At 45.4% G+C, this 18,172-nt stretch overlaps 1 protein-coding gene across 7 annotated transcripts in view; it reads left to right on the top strand.

The window, feature by feature from the left end:
• The window catches only part of LOC113907511 (acyl-CoA dehydrogenase family member 10), a 49,351-nt gene that overhangs the window by 26,008 nt on the left and 5,171 nt on the right, over positions 1 to 18,172 (top strand). For 6 of the 7 annotated variants that reach the window (XM_027566759.1, XM_027566762.1, XM_027566760.1 and 3 more), the window contains 9 exons: positions 584 to 734; positions 2,041 to 2,186; positions 2,944 to 3,117; positions 9,818 to 10,206; positions 13,763 to 13,903; positions 14,390 to 14,527; positions 14,653 to 14,743; positions 15,679 to 15,837; positions 16,867 to 17,039. In XM_027566759.1, the coding sequence (XP_027422560.1) occupies positions 584 to 734; positions 2,041 to 2,186; positions 2,944 to 3,117; positions 9,818 to 10,206; positions 13,763 to 13,903; positions 14,390 to 14,527; positions 14,653 to 14,743; positions 15,679 to 15,837; positions 16,867 to 17,039 (1,562 nt within the window). Of the gene's footprint in view, positions 1 to 583; positions 735 to 2,040; positions 2,187 to 2,943; positions 3,118 to 9,817; positions 10,207 to 13,762; positions 13,904 to 14,389; positions 14,528 to 14,652; positions 14,744 to 15,130; positions 15,658 to 15,678; positions 15,838 to 16,866; positions 17,040 to 18,172 lie in introns of those variants that run through there. The other variant, XM_027566764.1, reaches the window with a different exon arrangement.

The following is an 18,172-nucleotide window of genomic DNA, read 5'->3' as shown; positions in this document are numbered from 1 at the left end:
GTCCCATAACTTGCAAGTTCCTCAACTGTGGTAACTCTGGGTTTCTTAATAAACAACTGAATAATAGCAAATACTCATGTATTACTTCCTACATGCTGGGAACAGTTGCAGGGGCCTTACATATTTTATCCTCCCAACAACTCTAATGAGGGCCATCTCATTGATGAAGAACAAGGGCATGGAGACATAAAGTAACCTACCTGAGACCACACAGAGAATGGCAGGGCTGGGAACCAAACTCAGACCACCTATCCCAGAGTCCATGCTCTTAGCCAAGCACTGTCCTCTAGCTAAGAAAGGATTTATTAAAGGTTGTTAGGAAGCTTACAGGATCTCTGAGAGGGCCAGAGATCAGGCTCAGAGGGCTGTGTGGCTGGGAACAATGCCCAGATCACACAGATCCAGCCAAGACAAAATAGCAGTGGCTTCCAAGTTGAGGGAGCAGGAGCATCAAGTGGAAAATTCTCCAGTCATGGGATGAAGATGCCTCAGACATTACAAAGGGTTTCATGCAGTGGTTGATTTCTGAAACCTTTGGAGTTTGTTGAAATGGCACACCATATTCTAATCTTCTTTCCCTCAGGGGACTATCTTGCACGTCAGGTGCAAACATGGATCAAGCAGTATCGAGCCTCAGAAACCAGCACCATTCCAGCAATGGAGAGGCTCATCGAGTGGCTGCCCCTCCACCTTCCCAGGCAGCAGCGGACCACAGTGGTGCACGGGGACTTCAGGTCGACTCAGCATGAGGAGGGTTGATATTTAAATGTGGAAAGTGATAGGAAGGGCATTTGAAGGGGAAAGAAGCAGCTGGTCTTGCCCCAGTTTACTGCTGACAACTATCCATGCACAATTATCTCCCTGTGCATGGCCTTTAAAAGGAAGGGTTTGTCAGGTTTGACACTGTTGACATCTGGGGCCTTTGCCACAGCAAGAGTTAGTATCACCCCCAGGTCCGAAGGCACAAGCACAGGCTCCAGTTGTAACTACTGCAGGACAACTGCCTCCAGAACTGCATTGCTGTCAACAGCCACAGCAGTGATTTTGCTCATGAGTCTACAGTCTGGGGGCAAGATGGCTTGTTGGAGTGACTTTAAGGCCAGGGGCTGAAATCGCCTGATGGCTCACTCACACATCTGCACAGGGACAGAAGAGAGCTGGGCTCCCTGAATCTCTCTCTCTATATCTATGGTTTCTCAACTAGTCTTTTCAGTATGGGGCTTCCCAGGTGACTCAGTGGTAAAGAATCTCCCTGCCAGTACAGGAAATGCAGGAGATGTGGGTTCAATCCCTGAGTTGGGAAGATGTCCTAGAGGAGGAAATAGCAACCCACTTCAGTACTCTTGCCTGGGAAATTCTATGGACAGAGGAGCCTGGTGGGCTACAGTCTATGGAGTCGCAAGGAGTTGGACACGACTAACTGACTGCACACACACGTACTCTCCAGTATTGTAGCTTCTGGATAGCTGGACTTCTTACCTGGTAGCTCAGGGCTGCAAAGGTGTGTATTCTGAGGGGAGAGGGCCAGGCGGGAGCTGATCACCTTTTCTATCCTTGTCTTGGGAGTCACTCGGCACCACTTCCACCTGCATCATAATTGTTAGAAGTGAGATGCTTCCAAAGGTGAAGGATTAGACTCTTCCTTTTGTGGCAGGAGTGTCAAAAAATTGCAGACCTGTTTTAAAACCATCTCAGGGAAGGAGAATTACCAGAACCTGGATAGTGTCTCTATGTGGCGAGGGCTGCCTCACCAAAGCTGTGGCCCCTGGGAGAGGAACACAGTTGTCCCTTGGCCTTGTGCTGAGAGGGGGCTGGGGAATTAATATGCAGGCCCCCTTCCCATTGCCTGTTGGTATCCCCATTGGCTGAGCCGGAGGGCAAGGGAGGTGGTGGATGCAGCCCATGCAGGCTCCTGGGCACATGGGGCACAGAGGGCTGGGAAGTGTGTTTGGAGGGGCCAACAAAATAAACACTCAGCATGGAACACTCCCCAGGGGTCAGTTTTCTTAGTGCTGTCTCCATTCCTTGTGGCTCCTTCAGGCTGGACAACCTGCTATTCCATCCGGAAACTGCCGAGGTGCTTGCTGTCCTGGACTGGGAACTTTCTACTTTAGGTGACCCCCTTGCTGATGTGGCCTACAACTGCCTGGCTCACTACCTGCCATCCGGTTTTCCCATTCAGCCAGGTAGGAACTGCTGCTGGGGGAGTGGGGATGGAGCCTCCTCCATTCTCAAAGATTTGGGCAAACTCAGCTGAAGTAGTTGGTGATTTGGCTCCTTCATGAAATTCAGGTATTTAGTATTTCTTCTACAGTATCGTTTTTAATGACAGCATAGGATTTCATTGTTAAAGAATTTACTCATTCAAGGCATTTGGTTTGATTTCAATTTGGGTATTTGTTTCCAGTTTTTTTTTTTTTTTTTTTTTAATTCTTACTAACTTCCCTGTGCTTCCACAAAAAGGGCAGTGAATATCTGCATAGTAATATCTTTGCCTGTATATAAGGTATACTCCTAGGATAAATTCTTGGAACAGAATATATTATATGTTTCTGAACCATCAAAATGTTATAAATGAAGAAAATCAGTAAGATTTTTTATCTGTTGCAGTTATCTTTTTCATAATTTGGTGAGATTTCTTTGAATACCATTTTTTATCAAATGACTGATAGAAAATAATATGCATCCACCCTGACCTGTGGTCCAGATGGAACCTGGAGGCCCCTCCCTTCCTTTACTGCCAGTTTAGTCCAAAACTTTTAAGAACCAGGTTATGAAGAACAGCTTCATGCTTGGATTCCAGACATCTTAAAATGATGACCTATAACCCTTTGAACTAGTTGTGAAACTTATTTCCAAGGGACAAGATGATTTTCAGAATTCAAATATTGGGAGCCACGGGGGAGCTGAGGTCATTGCCTAGTTCTGGCTCTGTCGCTTCAGGGTTGAGTGACTGTGATTTGACTGAGCTGGGAATCCCTACTGCAGAGGACTATTTCAGGATGTACTGTCTTCACATGGGGATCCCTCCTATTGAGAACTGGAACTTCTACATGGCTTTCTCCTTCTTCCGCATCGCCGCAATCCTGCAGGGAGTCTACAAGCGTTCACTCACAGGTAATGGGAGCCTAGGAGAGCTGGCCTCAGGGTGTGAGTCAAAGCCAAGAGGCTTCTCTCCCTGAAACCCTCTCATGACCAAACTACAAAGTTCAGTTAATTCAACCATTTGTCAGCAAGTGTATATCATATGTTTTTAAGAAACATTTAGAATTTTAAAAAATTATTAAAGTAAGGTATAAAACTTTTTAAAAGTAAAAACACATAATAAGAACTCAATCATATAGAAGAATATAAAATCGTTTTCCATTTTTTTTCAGCATCACTCCTCAAAGACGAAGCTAAGTTAAGGGTTTTGGGCCCCAATTTTTCTGTATATCTGTTGTCTCTCCTCTCTGTCTCTCTCTGCAAGTTTTATAAAAGTGTGATCATTTTACATGTTATTTTTTTAGTACCTTGATATAAAAATTTTTTATCCCAAAGAATTTCTATGAAATACTATGGATGGCATCACCGACTCAATGGGCATGAGTTTGGTGAGTTCCAGGAGTTGGTGATGGACAGGGAGGCCTGGCATGCTGCAGTTCACAGGGTTGCAAAGAGTCGGACATGACTGAGCAACTGAACTGAACTGATTGTGTGTGTATATATATATATTTATATATTATGGCCATATATATGTATTTGACAACTATGTAAGGCAAATTCCTTATTTTTTTCCACTTAACAGTACTTCACTAAGACCTTTCCATGTGAGTGTGTATAGACATCATTCATTTTGCTTTCTATAGTACATTCCATTGTATGGATATGCTGTAATGTATTTAACCAGTTACCCTATTGATGTATCTTTGGATCGTCTGCAGATTTTCACAGTCACATAGTGGTTGGTGGACATCGTTTCTTACTCGTATTTGAATATATCTGAAGGATAAATTCCCAGAGTTAGAATTTCTGGGTTAAAAATTTGTGTATTTAAAATTTTTTAGATGTTGCCAAATTGCCCATTGAGGGGACTGTTGAAGAAGAAAAAAAGATTACTGTATTTTCTTTGATGATCCTCTTACATATATGGGAAAATACTTTATTTAACCAGTGTTTTCTAGATTGTATCTTTAAAGTTTGAACTTTTGAGAAGAAAAGTTTGGCTACTTAGAACTGATGGTTCAATATATACATGTGTCACCTATGGAGTGTTCATATATATGCAAGTATGGCACAGTGCCAATTTAGTTTTCATTCTGAATTCTGTAGGGTAGACACTGAAATAATCTGTAGCCTAAATTATTTAAGAAGGTATAAAGACAGATTAAATTTTGTTTCCTATGTAGAAGGAAAGCAATTAGAAAGCAGGAAGGTAGACTCTCCCAAAAGACTTCCCCAAAGGCTTAGCAATAGTGACTGGGCCAGTAGCATTAAATACCTATAATCATCCACATTATAATCTATAAATTCCATTCTTACCAAAAGGAACCAGGGCACGTTGGATAAGTGACTGATTTCAGGTCTAGGGCAGAAAATCCACAAGATGAATCTGGAACATCTTCCTGTACCAGAAAGATAGGAAGTTGTTGATTATGAAGGTCATATTTAACTGTTTCAAGAGTCCACTTGAATAGGCTCCCACTTGCTAATGACAGGAAACTTTGAGCACCAGTAAGGATGAGAGCTGGAATGGATGACACACATCAAGTATGTTTAAATCCATGAGTAAAGAGTGATACTAAAAGTCTCACTGCTGACTGTGGAGGCTGAGAGGGAAGCCCATTATTCTGATAATTGGTAAATGAAGGGGAAAACGTCAACCACTTATCCTGCCTTTCCTATACAAATTAGTTGTCATGTTAACCAAATGATTAATGAGGAAGTTTCTCTGTAGAGAAGCATCCTGGACCCAGTGATAGAATTAGCATAGCACCAATTTGCCATCCCGGTACATGAATGCATCCGGAAAATAAGTGTTAATGGTGCTAAAATTGAGAGAGGCAGCCAGACATTACATATCTCCTGATGCTGCCCTCAAAAGTTGAACCTGGATCTGACCAAGCCTCTAGTGCCAGCCACCAACTTACAGGGAACAGAGGGTTCAGTGGAGCACATTAAATAGCACCACTGAGACAAAGCCACTCACAAAAATCCAGATTCTGGGAAACTTCACAGGGAAACAATTCAGTTTCTTCAACAAGTGAAAAAGGTGATATGATGTTGAGACTTAAAAGATATATTAGCCAAAATCAGTATTTGGACCTTATTCAGATCCCTGTTTGAAAAAAGAAATGTTCTGAAAAAAATTTTTCTGAGAAAGTCTTAACTGTCTCAGGGACTTAAAAGATACATTAACCAAAAACAGTATTTGGACCTTATTCAGATCCCTGTTTGAAAAAAGAAATGTTCTGAAAAAAATTTTTGTGAGGCAATCAATGAAAAATGAATTCTGACTAGATAGTTGAGGATATTAAGGTGTCATAGTTAACTGCTGTTTAAGTGTGATAATGATATTGCGTGGATGTTTTTAAGTCTTTGTTTTTAGACATAAATGAAATATAAGTATAAAGATGCGGTGTTTGGGATTTACTGCAGCAAAATCCAGGGCAGTAGGGGTAGAAAGGCAGAGGATGAAACAGGATTGGCCATGCTTTGATGATTGTTGAAGCTGAGTGGCAGAAACCTGTAGGTACATTAAATTCTTCTCTGTAGTTTTGTTTGTCTTTGAAATTTTCCAAAATGAAAACTTAAAACGGCAAATAGAAAGAAGCCCAGCAGTGGGTTTGTCAGTACTATGGGGACATTTTAGCTTTGTGCTCATCAGTACCCAAGGCTTTCTGGCAGCATTCTGCTCTCAGCCAGGGTGTCAAAATCTTCTGAGAAGGGCAGTTGCAGTAGGGGAATTGATCATGCACTCACTCCCAAGAGCCACTGCTAGGTCAGGCACCATGCCAGGCAGTTGCTGTTGTTGTTCAGTCACTCAGTTGTGTCTGACTCTTTGCAGCCCCATGGACTGCAGCACACCAGCCTCCCTGTCCTTCACCGTCTCCCAGAGCTTGCTCATATCCATTTAGTTGGTGATGGCATCCAACCATCTTGTCCTCTGTCATCCCCTTCTCGTCCTGCCTTCAGCCTTTCTCAGCATCAGGGTCTTTTCCAACGAGTCAGCTCTTCACATCAGGTGGCCAAGGTATTAGAGCTTCAGCTTCAGCGTCAGTCCTTCCAATGAATATTCAGAGTTGATTTTCTTTAGAATGGACTGGTTGGATCTCCTTGCAGTCCAAGGGACTCTCAAGAGTCTTCTCCAATACCACAGTTCAAAAGCATCAATTCTTTGGTGCTCAGCTTTCTTTCAGAGAAGGCAATGGCAACCCACTCCAGTACTCTTGCCTGGAAAATCCCATGGATGGAGGAGCCTGGTGGGCTGCAGTCCATGGGGTCGTTAACAGTCGGACACAACTGAAGCGACTTAGCAGCAGCAGCAGCAGCTTTTTTTATAGTCCAACTCTCACATCCATACATGACTACTGGAAAAATCATAGCCTTGACTAGATGGACCTTTGTTGGCAAAGTAATGTCTCTGCTTATGAATATGCTGTCTAGGTTGGTCATAGCTTTTCTTCCAAGGAGCAAGCATTCTTTAATTTCATGGCTGCAGTCACCATCTGCAGTGATTTTGGAGCCCAAAAACATAAAGTCTGTCACTGTTTCTACTGTTTCCCCATCTATTTGCCATGAAGTGATGGGACCGGATGCCATGATCTTAGTTTTCTGAATGTTGAGCCTGTTAACAATGTTGTGATAGCTTCAGGTGAATAGCGCTTATAGAGATACTTGGTATTACCCTGGGAAAGTGGATTTTGGAGAAAAAGGATGTGTTTCAGAGGCATTCTCTCTGTGATGTCATCACAGATCTGCATTCATCCTTAGGTTGGCAGGGGGACAACAGTGACCAGAGCCTGGGGACTGACTTATAGTCTGTACCAGCCAACCCATGTATGATTTTCCTTCATTAATAAGTGGATGCTGAGGTTTAGATTTCTTATCAGTTCAGTTCAGTTGCTCAGTCGTGTCCGACTCTTTGCGACCCCATGAATCGCAGCACGCCAGGCCTCCCTGTCCATCACCAATTCCTGGAGTTCACCCAAACTCATGTCCATCGAGTCGGTGATGCCATCCAGCCTTCTCATCCTCTGTCATCCCCTTCTCCTCCTGCCCCCAATCCCTCCCAGCATCAGAATCTTTTCCAATAAGTCAACTCTTCGCATGAGGTGGCTGAAGTATTAGAGTTTCAGCTTAAGCATCAGTCCTTCCAATGAACACTCAGGACTCATCTCCTTTAGGATGGACTGGTTAGATCTCCTTGCAGTCCAAGGGACTCTCAAGAGTCTTCTCCAACACCACAGTTCAAAAGCATCAATTCTTTGGCGCTCAGCTTTCTTCACAGTCCAACTCTCACATCCATACTTGACTACTGGAAAAACCATAGCTTTGACTAGACAGACCTTTGTTGGCAGAGTAATGTCTCTGCTTTTTAATATGCTATCTAGGTTGGTCATAACTTTCCTTCCAAGGAGCAAGCATCTTTTAATTTCATGGTTGCAGTCACCATCTGCAGTGATTTTGGAGCCCCCAAAAATAAAGTCTGACACTGTTTCCCCATCTATTTGCCATGAAATGATGGGGCCGGATGCCATGATCTTCGTTTTCTGAATGTTGAGCTTTAAGCCAACTTTTTCACTCTCCTCTTTTACCTTCATCAAGAGGCTCTTTAGTTCTTCTTCACTTTCTGCCATAAGGGTGGTGTCATCTGCATGTCTGAGGTTATTGATATTTCTCCCGGCAATCTTGATTCCAGCTTGTGCTTCTTCCAGTCCAGCGTTTCTCATGATGTACTTTGCATATAAGTTAAATAAGCAGGGTGACAATATACAGCCTTGACGAACTCCTTTTCCTGTTTGCAACCAGTCTGTTGTTCCATGTCCAGTTCTAACTGTTGCGTCCTGACCTGCATACAGATTTCTCAAGAGGCAGGTCAGGTGGTCTGGTATTCCCATCTCCCTCAGAATTTTCCACAGTTTATTGTGATCGACACAGTCAAAGGCTTTGGCATAGGCAATAAAGCAGAAATAGATATTTTTCTGGAACTCTCTTGCTTTTTCGATGATCCAACGGATGTTGGCAATTTGATCTCTGGTTCCTCTGCCTTTTCTAAAACCAGCTTGAACATCTGGAAGTTCATGGTTCACATGTTGCTGAAGCCTGGCTTGGAGAATTTTGAGCATTGCTTTACTAGCATGTGAGATGAGTGCAATTGTGCGGTAGTTTGAGCATTCTTTGGCATTGCCTTTCTTTGGGATTGGAATGAAAACTGACCTTTTCCAGTCCTGTGGCCACTGTTGAGTTTTCCAAATTTGGTGGCATATTGAGTACAGCACTTTCACAGGATTTGAAATAACTCAATTAGAATTCCTTCACCTCCACTGGCTTTGTTCGTAGTGATGTTTTCTAAGGCCCACTTGACTTCACATTCCAGGATGTCTGGCTCTAGGTGAGTGATCACACCATCGTGATTATCTGGGTCATGAAGATCTTTTTTGTACAGTTTTTTTGTGCATTCTTGCCATCTCTTTTTAATATCTTCTACTTTTGCTAGGTTCCTACCATTTCTGTCCTTTATTGAACCCATCTTTGCATGAAATGTTCCATTAGTATCTCTAATTTTCTTGAAGAGATCTCTAGTCTTTCCCATTCTTTTGTTTTCCTCTATTTCTTTGCACTGACCACTGAGGAAGGTTTACTTATGTCTGCTTGCTATAAGGTTTACTTATGTCTGCTTGCTATTCGTTAGAACTCTGCATTCAAATGGGTATATCTTTCCTTTTCTCCTTTGCTTTTCACTTCTCTTCTTTTCATAGCTATTTGTAATGCCTCCTCAGACAGCCAGTTTGGTTTTTTGCATTTTTTTTTTCCTTAGGGATGGTCTTGATCACTGCCTCCTGTACAATGTCACCAACTTCCGTCCATAGTTCATCAGGCACTGTGTCTATCCAATCTAGTCCCTTAAATCCCAATCTAGTCCCTTAAATCTATTTGTCACTTCCACTGTATAATTGTAAGGGATTTGATTTAGGTCATACCTCAATGGTCTAGTCGGAGAAGGCGATGGCACCCACTCCAGTACTCTTGCCTGGAAAATTCCATGGATGGAGGAGCCTGGTGGGTCGCGAAGAGTCTGACATGACTGAGCGACTTCATTTTCACTTTTCACTTTCATGCATTGGAGAAGGAAATGGCAACCCAATCCAGTGTTCTTGCCTGGAGAATCCCAGGGACAGGGAAGCCTGGTGGGCTGCTGTCTCTGGGGTCGCACAGAGTCTGACACGACTGAAGCGACTTAGCAGCAGCAGCAGCAATGATCTAGTGATTTTCCCTACTTTCTTCAATTTAAGTCTGAATTTGGCAATAAGGAGTTCATGATCTGAGTTGTAGTCAGCTCCTGGTCTCATTTTTGCTGACTGTATAGAGCTTCTCCATCTTTGGCTGCAAAGAATGTAATCAATCTGATTATTGATCTTTGTAAAATGGGGATTAAAACAGTCATGCAACTCCAGGAATTCAGTGAGTTGAACATCAGACACTCAGCACTAAGTCTGGTACATGTCAAGTACTCAGCAGTTGTAGTTGCTGCTGATGGAACAACAATACTGTTATACGTTAGTACTATTAAGGGTTGTTTAGGGGGTTCTCACTGGTTTTCTTTGCCTCTACTTAGGGCAAGCAAGCTCGGCGACTGCAAAACAAACTGGGAAGCTGACAGAATTTATGTCCAACCTGGCATGGGATTTTGCAATCAAAGAGGGGTTCCAGATTTTTAAGGAAATGCCAGCCACCAAACCATTAATGAGGTCCCACCATACATGGTCTCTGCTGAGGACCCCAGGCACGAGGAGTTATGTCACCTCCACAGACTCTTCTCCAGCTCATGCCTCAAAGGGAGCTCTGATCTTCTCTCCAGAAGGCCTTCCCCACCGAGTCAGGGAGCTATATCAGAAGCTGAAGGAGTTTATGGAACGACATGTGTACCCCGCTGAGCCGGAGCTACAGCGTCACCAGGTCTCAGCTGAGAGGTGGACCCCCTCCCCACTGGTCGAAGATCTCAAGGTAAAGCAGCCTTTCGTTAGTACAGCCCAACCTTAGCTCGTCCATATCTTAGCTTAACTCGTACAACCTTAGCTGGCCATATCTGTTCCTTCTCAGGCTGTGAAGAGATGGAAGAGTTGAGTTCAGTGGTCTCTGCTGCCACCACCACTAGAAAGAGCCAGCGTAGATCACTCAGTTTCACTTCATTGTTCTTTCTGTGTGACCACGTCCTGGCCTGATACTCACCGCAGGCAGAGGAATGCCAAGTCTGTGGCTTCTAACTCTGAGGCAGATGGACTCATTTTATACATGTCTGAATCATGTAAATTTGAGACAGTGATATAAATTGCATCAGTTAAATGACACTGTCTTTAAAGAATCCGTAACATCAAACCTGAAGGGCCACATCAACTGTAAACTACGTTTATGCTCCTGACACACAGTGACATCAGTTTAGTGTATAATGGAAATACCTGCTGTTCTTTTTCAGGATTGGTCTTGGCTTGTGTTAGTTCTTAAGTTATCTGAGGTCTTCAGGAGCACATATTCTGCCTGTGATGCAACCAGACTTACTTTAAAATGAATTGGCATTATCTCTACTTTCATAGTAACAAACCTGTTGCAAATTAACCAGAGTTCAAACATGGCAAGATTAGAAAGAATTCATGACATAGAAAGAGTTCTATAAAGTTCTCTGGCCTCTGAGATAGTGACTGTCAACAATTTGATTTATAGGCTTCCAGTTCCATTCTTCTAGTACAGAGTAATATATATATATTATTCCTATAATATATAGAAATATATATATATATTCCCACATCCTATTGTAATGAAACTGTTTTATTCAATTATTTGAATCTCCCACTGGCTTATGTTATTTAATGATGTATCCCATGTCAGTGCCTGGAGATGGATCCCCGAGAGGACCACATTGGGGGTGCACCGTAATTTGGCTACCCTGCCCCCGGCTGAGAGACACTGTGGGGATCTCAGTGTAGGTCACTCCAGGTACCAAAGCAGCAGAGTGAGCAGCTAGCTGCTAATATGGACAGGGAGGCTGAAGAGCCAGCTGAAAGAGACAGTAGAAGCCAAGGGAATGCTGACTGCCAGGAGTGTGGTCACAGCTGTCACTAGGGCAATGGCCAGGTCTCCACTGGATGCTTCCCCAGGACACTGAGATTGAGGTGGGAATTTTCAGCCAGTCATGTGTAGGTCCAGTGCTCACATGTTGATGCCCCTGAAATTTTTACAGTGAGAGAGCACCCCAGAGTAAGAAGCGGTTTGGATCCTGTGCAAGCAAGGTGCATCAAATGCTTGAATGCTTCTGTGTCCACTTACTGTTTCTACAGTGTCTTTTTTTTTAACTTGTGGCTGGCTGGGTCTTAATTGTGGTGCATGGGCTTTCTCTAGTTGTGGTGTGCATTGACTTTTTTTTCCTCTCGTTGCATCTCTTACACAGGCTCAGTAGTTGTGGCCCATGGTCTCTAGAGCACACAGACCCCAAAGTGCTCTGGCTTCTCTAGTTGCAGCCTTTGGGCTTTGTGGCCCCACAGCACACGGGATCTTAGTTCCCCCACCAGGGATCGAACCTGACACCCTCCCCCGACCTGCCCTCCCCCCGCCCAGTGAAAGCACTGTGTCCTAACTACTGGACTGCCAGGGAATTCCTGAATGAGACCATTTTAGGTCCTTTTCATCAGTAAGGTGCATACCATTCTGTACTCCCATTACCTTATGAAATGTCCTATACCCCACCTGCTGACCTGCACACTTAATCCTCACTCATTAAATGTACCCATCCAGTGCACAGAAGTATTGGAAAGCAGACATTATTGCCATGAACACCTCTAGTTTCTAAGTGAATGTATAGGAAAAACCTAGAGAATGTTCTACTTGTGGTCGTACCTGAATGGGAATCATAAGGACAACTAAGATTATTGGGGAGAGTGGTAAAAGAATGGCTCACAGCTTTTATCAAGTGTCATTACTACTCGTAAGTGAGAAGTATTTGGCATTTGTACTACATCTCACAAATCCTATGAGCTAAGCGTTATGAACCTCAATTTAAAGATAAGAAATCAAATTTGTCCAGGGACACAACTAGAAATAGTATCACCTGGACTCAATGCAGATCTTCCGGGCTCAAATCTATGTGTTTTCCCCTCCCACAAGGAGATGATTCTATTCATTTCCTTATTCTTCCTCTTCTCAGAACTCCCTTGCTTCTTTTCCTAATTCTCCTTTCCTTTGCTGCTTCATTTGTTCCAGTTAATCTGTCCTTCCTCTCCTTGGTCACTGCAGTCTCAGCTAATTAGCTTAACACAGCCATGAGACAAGTGTATGTGCTGATTCTAGAAGTATATGTTCTAGAGCGCAGCCCCCATGTAATGGAAGAGCCAGCCAGGTGGTACCCTCCCAGTGGGAAGACTTTCCATCATCACTAATATTTATTGTAGCCCCAGCTTCTGAGTCCAGCACTCTGTGTTCTCTGTGTTACCTAATTAATCTTGCCAACAATCTAGTGAGATGCATGTTTTGGACATAGGTTGGCTCCCTAGTGTCTCTTCTCCTTTCTTTGGGTAGTAGCACCCTAGTCATGTGGGTGCCTCCCTCCCTGCCTTTGGACAGTCTGGCAGAGCTGTAGTCAAGGTGCCAGCTCAACCCACCCCACAACACCCGGGCAGGAACTGGGCACGTGGGGGCAGCTCCGTGGTCCCTACCTGGAACCAGAAGAGTTTTCGATAGAGAAAACAGCTGGCACTCACTCACTGAACAGCAGGACTGCTGAGTGTCTGTCCTGCTGCCATTCTCTAAGCTGCCTGGATTCCCATCCATTTCTGAGCCTCCTCCTCTAACCTGAACTCCTGATAATCTTCCCATTCGGATCCTTTTTCCAGTCAGTCACCTCCATTCCTAGTCTCACTCAGTAGCTGTGACTGGTATGGTGGTTGGTGACGTCCCCTGTCAGGGATAAGGAAACTGCCATGGGGAGCTCCACTATCTTGCCCAAGGTCTCCCAACAGGTGTGGTGGGGCAGGGTCTGAATCAGGCAGTCTGACTCACGGTCTGGGTTCCTGATCCCCAGGCTGGACTCCCTGGTTTCCCTGTCGGGAGCTATGTTCAGAAACCTAGGGGTACTTCCCCAGGACCAAAGTTGTGCCTCATGAAGAAAGCTGGACAGGGGATTTCCTTAGGTACCTCATCACCCATCATCATCATATTATTCTCAAAGCAACTGAGACTGCCGCCACATCTCTGGGCTGGTTCCCTGCAGACTCGGTAAAGGACCTTCACTCTCTTGTGTTCATGATGTGAGGTCTAGCTGTGTTGTGATGACAGTAGTGATGCTAGCAGTGATGGAAGTGGGCTAGAGGGGCATCTGGGATGTAGACACGGGGAAGTGAACTGATTGCACCATCCCTGTTTGGAATGGGCTGTCCCCAGACACCTCCCATTCTCCTCCCACAGATCTGTGGGGTTGTATCCCGCCTGATGATTAGGACTTATTATTTTTCATGGGCCAAAATAAAATGAAGGCCACCCTGTGTGAACCCCTGATTTCTTTTTGCCATGACAGGAGAAAGCCAAGGCTGAAGGACTTTGGAACCTTTTCCTACCCCTGGAGACTGATCCTGAGAAGAAATACGGAGCAGGGCTGACCAACATGGAGTACGCACATTTGTGTGAGGTCATGGGCACGTCTCTGTATGCTCCCGAGGTACTTTCTTTACCGTCTTCCTCAGCATGGGAGAAAATCCTTGTCCTCCAGAGAGTTCAGCCATCCTCCTAGGCTGATGGGGTTCCCTGCAGCAGCACTGGCCTCAGGAGCTCTGACACAAACTCAGACTTCTTATGAGTAAAGACACTGCAGGCAGGTGACTGGAGCCAGAGCAGGAAAGGAGCCAGGGATGGCGTCTTCTCAGGAAGTTAGGGCCTGGCTGAGCACAGCCTGGCTGGCTTCTGTGGAGCCTCAACCCAACAGCTCCAATCTACTTTCTCTCCCCAAGGAGCTCTGAGGTTGAGCTTCAGGGGCCTCTGAGCTACTGTATTCAGAATGTTGTGGGTCTTTGCATTTCCTTGGGGAGAGGAAGGACTTTCCTGACGGTGTTAGAGGACCTGTGACATGAAAGAGTTCATGTTTCTGAGATGTTTGAATTTTAAATATGGAAGTGGAAGTCACTCTTATGCTTTTTCTTCATTCCAGATTTTTAACTGTTCTGCTCCAGACACGGGGAACATGGAGCTTCTGGTTCGATACGGCACCGAGGAGCAGAAGGCCCGCTGGTTGATTCCATTGCTGGAGGGAAAGGCTCGCTCCTGTTTCGCTATGACTGAGCCCCAGGTGCCTACCTTGGGTCACCCACAGGCGCTCCTCATCAGGCCAGACCCTCACCCAGCCCCATCGGGCTCTGCCATCAGGGAACTCAGGACCCTTGCCAGCTCTAATCAGAATGTGCTCTCACTCAGGTCGCCTCCTCGGATGCCACCAACATTGAGTCTTCCATCCGAGAGGAAGATGGCTTCTATGTCATCAACGGTCACAAGTGGTGGATCACAGGTATTTGGCCTGAAATTCATTTTTCAATCACATTTATGTGGGTCTTCCCTGACAAGCACGTCTTCTCTGCCCTGCTGTTGTCTGAGAAACTGTGGGAGGGACTAGCTTCACTTCCAGTTAACACAAAGGAGATTCTGTCTCTGTTCCCAGAAGAGGCAGCAAACCCTGAGAGAACCAAAGGTTCTACATGGACTCCAGGTGACCCCACATGTGACAGTTCCAGGAATCTCTCCTCCACTCCCCACTCTCTTCATTCTGCTGTGGGTGTCTCCCTTTAGACAGGCCGGAGGTCACTTCCTCAATGGTGTCCCCCTCTTGTGAGGTCAGCTGTGCTACAGCAGAAGGGCTGGTGATAATCCTGTCGTTCACTAGGCTTTAACTCTCCAGGGCCCTCGGTACATGCTGTGGGGACCTCCCCTCACCGAGTCTCCACCCTTCCCCAGAAGGTCTGTGGTATTATCCCCACTTCACAGAGAAGGAAACCAGGATGGAGAAGTGACTTGAGTCACTGCCCAAGGTACTAGCCCCCCTCTTGGCAAGTAGGGAACCACCCAGAGTTCAAGGCTGGCCTGAATCTGAAGCCTGTGCCCAAAGCCAGCATGTTTCTACCTCCCGTGGGAACAAAGCAGAACAGGCTGCTACTGATAAAGTAGCAGTTTTCAGCCTCTTGTCTCCAAAGTATATTTTCAACCCAATGTGGTGCTTTACAAATCAACTGTTCTTAGGATGTTGGATTCCTTCCTCACTGGGACAGAAACCAGTTGCTCTTATTGCTGGTCAGAGGGCTGCATGTCCCCATCTGATCACGTGACATCTTAAAGGGCCCCATCTGCTCGCTGACTTCAGCTTCTGTGGGCCAGGAGACTCAGTGTTTAAGGAGAGCTGATGGCCGTGGTGTCAGATGATGGGGGTCTGTCTCTCTCCTTTCCTGGCAGGCATCCTGGATCCTCGCTGCCAGCTCTGCGTGTTTATGGGAAAAACAGACCCACATGCCCCACGCCACCAGCAGCAGTCTATACTCTTGGTTCCCATGGATACCCCAGGGATAAAAATCATCCGGCCACTGACGGTGTATGGGCTGGAGGATGCACCAGGTTGGCCTTTTGGGAACAGCTCGCTTCTCTGTGTGGGTCTGGGTCTGGGTCTGGGGAAAAGGCTTTGGGCAACCCTTGCTCAGTGCAAAAGTAACACCTTTATGAGTCTAAGGAAATTTGGAAGGCCATGTGCTCCTGCATTTCAGTTCCATTCATGAGTATCAACCATGTTGGCAAGTTTCAGACAGGCATTCATCTGTTGTTGTTGTTGTTTTCTCTTTTAATCATAGAAGACAAGCAGGAGTCTAGGAGGTAAGAAGGCCACAGAGAATGGAGGCAGGAAGTGGCCTCCAGACCTTCTCTTCTAGACCTCAGTGTGGAAAGCCGATTTCCTGGCTTGGAGGTCCTCTCACAGGGGCTCTTTCTCTCTGTTGACGATGTCCACATTTTGACTTCAGAGTTCCCATAGGGTCAATACACTGTAGAGTCACAATACTGCTAGGGAGTTCCAGTTTAAGTTAGAGTTACCTTTTTTTTTTTTTTTTTTTTTAAGATTTCTTTATTTTTGGTTGTATCTGGTCTTCACAGTTGCCTTCAGGCTTTCTTTAGTTGCGGTGAGCAGAGGCTGCTCCTCATCATGGTGTGTGGGCTTCTCATTTTGGTGGCCTCTCCTATGGTAGAATATAGGCTCTAGGTGCACAGGCTTCAGTAGTTGCGATTTGGGCTCTAGAGTGCAGACTCAGTAGTTGTGGTGCATGGACGTAGTTGCCGCGAGGCATTTGGGGTCTTCCCAGATCAGGGGTTGAACCCATGTCCCCTGTTTTGGCAGGTGGATTCTTAACCACTAGACCACCAGGAAATCCCTAGAGTCATGTTTTAGAAAAGGAATGCCAAGCTATTCATTTGTTATTGTGTAAATTAGTGACTTATTTTCTATTTTTAATAGGCTCCATTTTGTTCTCCCTCACTGTTCAACCACGTTCCTGTTAGAAGGCTACAAAAGGGCAGAAATATTGCCAGCAGATGAGATAAACACATCCAAGGAAAATGTGTAGGCAGATCACTCGAAGTACCCTTTCTGTCTTTCAGGTGGCCACGGTGAAGTCCTGTTCGAGCAGGTCCGTGTGCCCAAAGAGAACATCATCCTGGGCCCCGGCCGGGGCTTTGAGATTGCCCAGGGCCGACTGGGTCCCGGCAGGATCCATCACTGCATGCGGCTGATTGGCTGCTCGGAGAGGGCGCTGGCGCTCATGAAGGCCCGAGTAAGTACTTCTCTTTGCGCCTGTCTCTGGACCAGAACGACCCATCTGTCTTCCTTTCAGACTTCTAATCCTAACTGTTTCCTGAGAGCAGACTTAGCAGGTGAAGCAAGGTGATGTTCTTTACAAGAAGCTGTGTCCTTGTGTTTGCTCTGCCTCTTTTACTTTGCTGAAGTTTCAAATCCAGAGCAGAATGGGCCTTGCCCTGTCAAGGTGACCAGAAGGAAAAGGCCAGGCTCTGTGACAGCAGAGGGCAAGGTTCCAAGTCCACAGGGTCATGGTCTACTGATGACCATTTCTTCTATCAGTTCATCTTTAAAAATCAGGTAATAGAGAGAACTCAGGGCTCTAGCATCCAGCCCTGCACCATCCTCCTCCCCCAGCACATTTAAAACTTTATTCTTCTGTGACCCCTGGAAGGTTCCAAGTCCACACAAATGAAAGCTCTTGCTGGCAATGGTAATTCAAATCAGTGATACCAATTTTGCAAAGAAAACTGAAGGAACCTTTGAGCCCCCAAAATATCTCACAAGATACTGTCCAAAGAACAGAGATGGTCATGTGTGCATAGATCACTGAGCAAATCTGAGATTCACACCCTTTTACTGTCCAATTTCTTTGTTTTATGTTTTTGTTTTTAGTTTTGTTTTTTTTTAAAGAAAATGCTCTCTTTAAGGGCTCAGGTACAGTATCTAGTCTCATCCTGCAGAGCAGCTTGAGTGTACATGCCAGAAGTCTTCAGTTCAGTTCAGTCGCTCAGTCATGTCCGACTCTTTGCGACCCCATGAATCGCAGCACGCCAGGCCTCCTGTCCATCACCAACTCCCAGAGTTCACTCAAACTCGTATCCATCGAGTCGGTGATGCCATCCAGCCATCTCATCCTCTGTCGTCCCCTTCTCCTCCTGCCCCCAATCCCTCCCAGCATCAGAGTCTTTTCCAATGAGTCAACTCTTCGCATGAGGTGGCCAAAGTACTGGAGTTTCAGTTTTAGCATCATTCCTTCCAAAGAAATCCCAGGACTGACCTCCTTCAGAATGGACTGGTTGGATCTCCTTGCAGTCCAAGGGACTCTCAAGAGTCTTCTCCAACACCACAGTTCAAAAGCAGTCTTAGAAGGTTCCAAGTATTGATGTG

Source organism: Bos indicus x Bos taurus, chromosome 17, assembly GCF_003369695.1.
Source record: "Bos indicus x Bos taurus breed Angus x Brahman F1 hybrid chromosome 17, Bos_hybrid_MaternalHap_v2.0, whole genome shotgun sequence".
NCBI classification, from domain to species: domain Eukaryota; kingdom Metazoa; phylum Chordata; class Mammalia; order Artiodactyla; family Bovidae; genus Bos; species Bos indicus x Bos taurus.
This window is presented reverse-complemented; position numbering and strand designations above follow the sequence as displayed.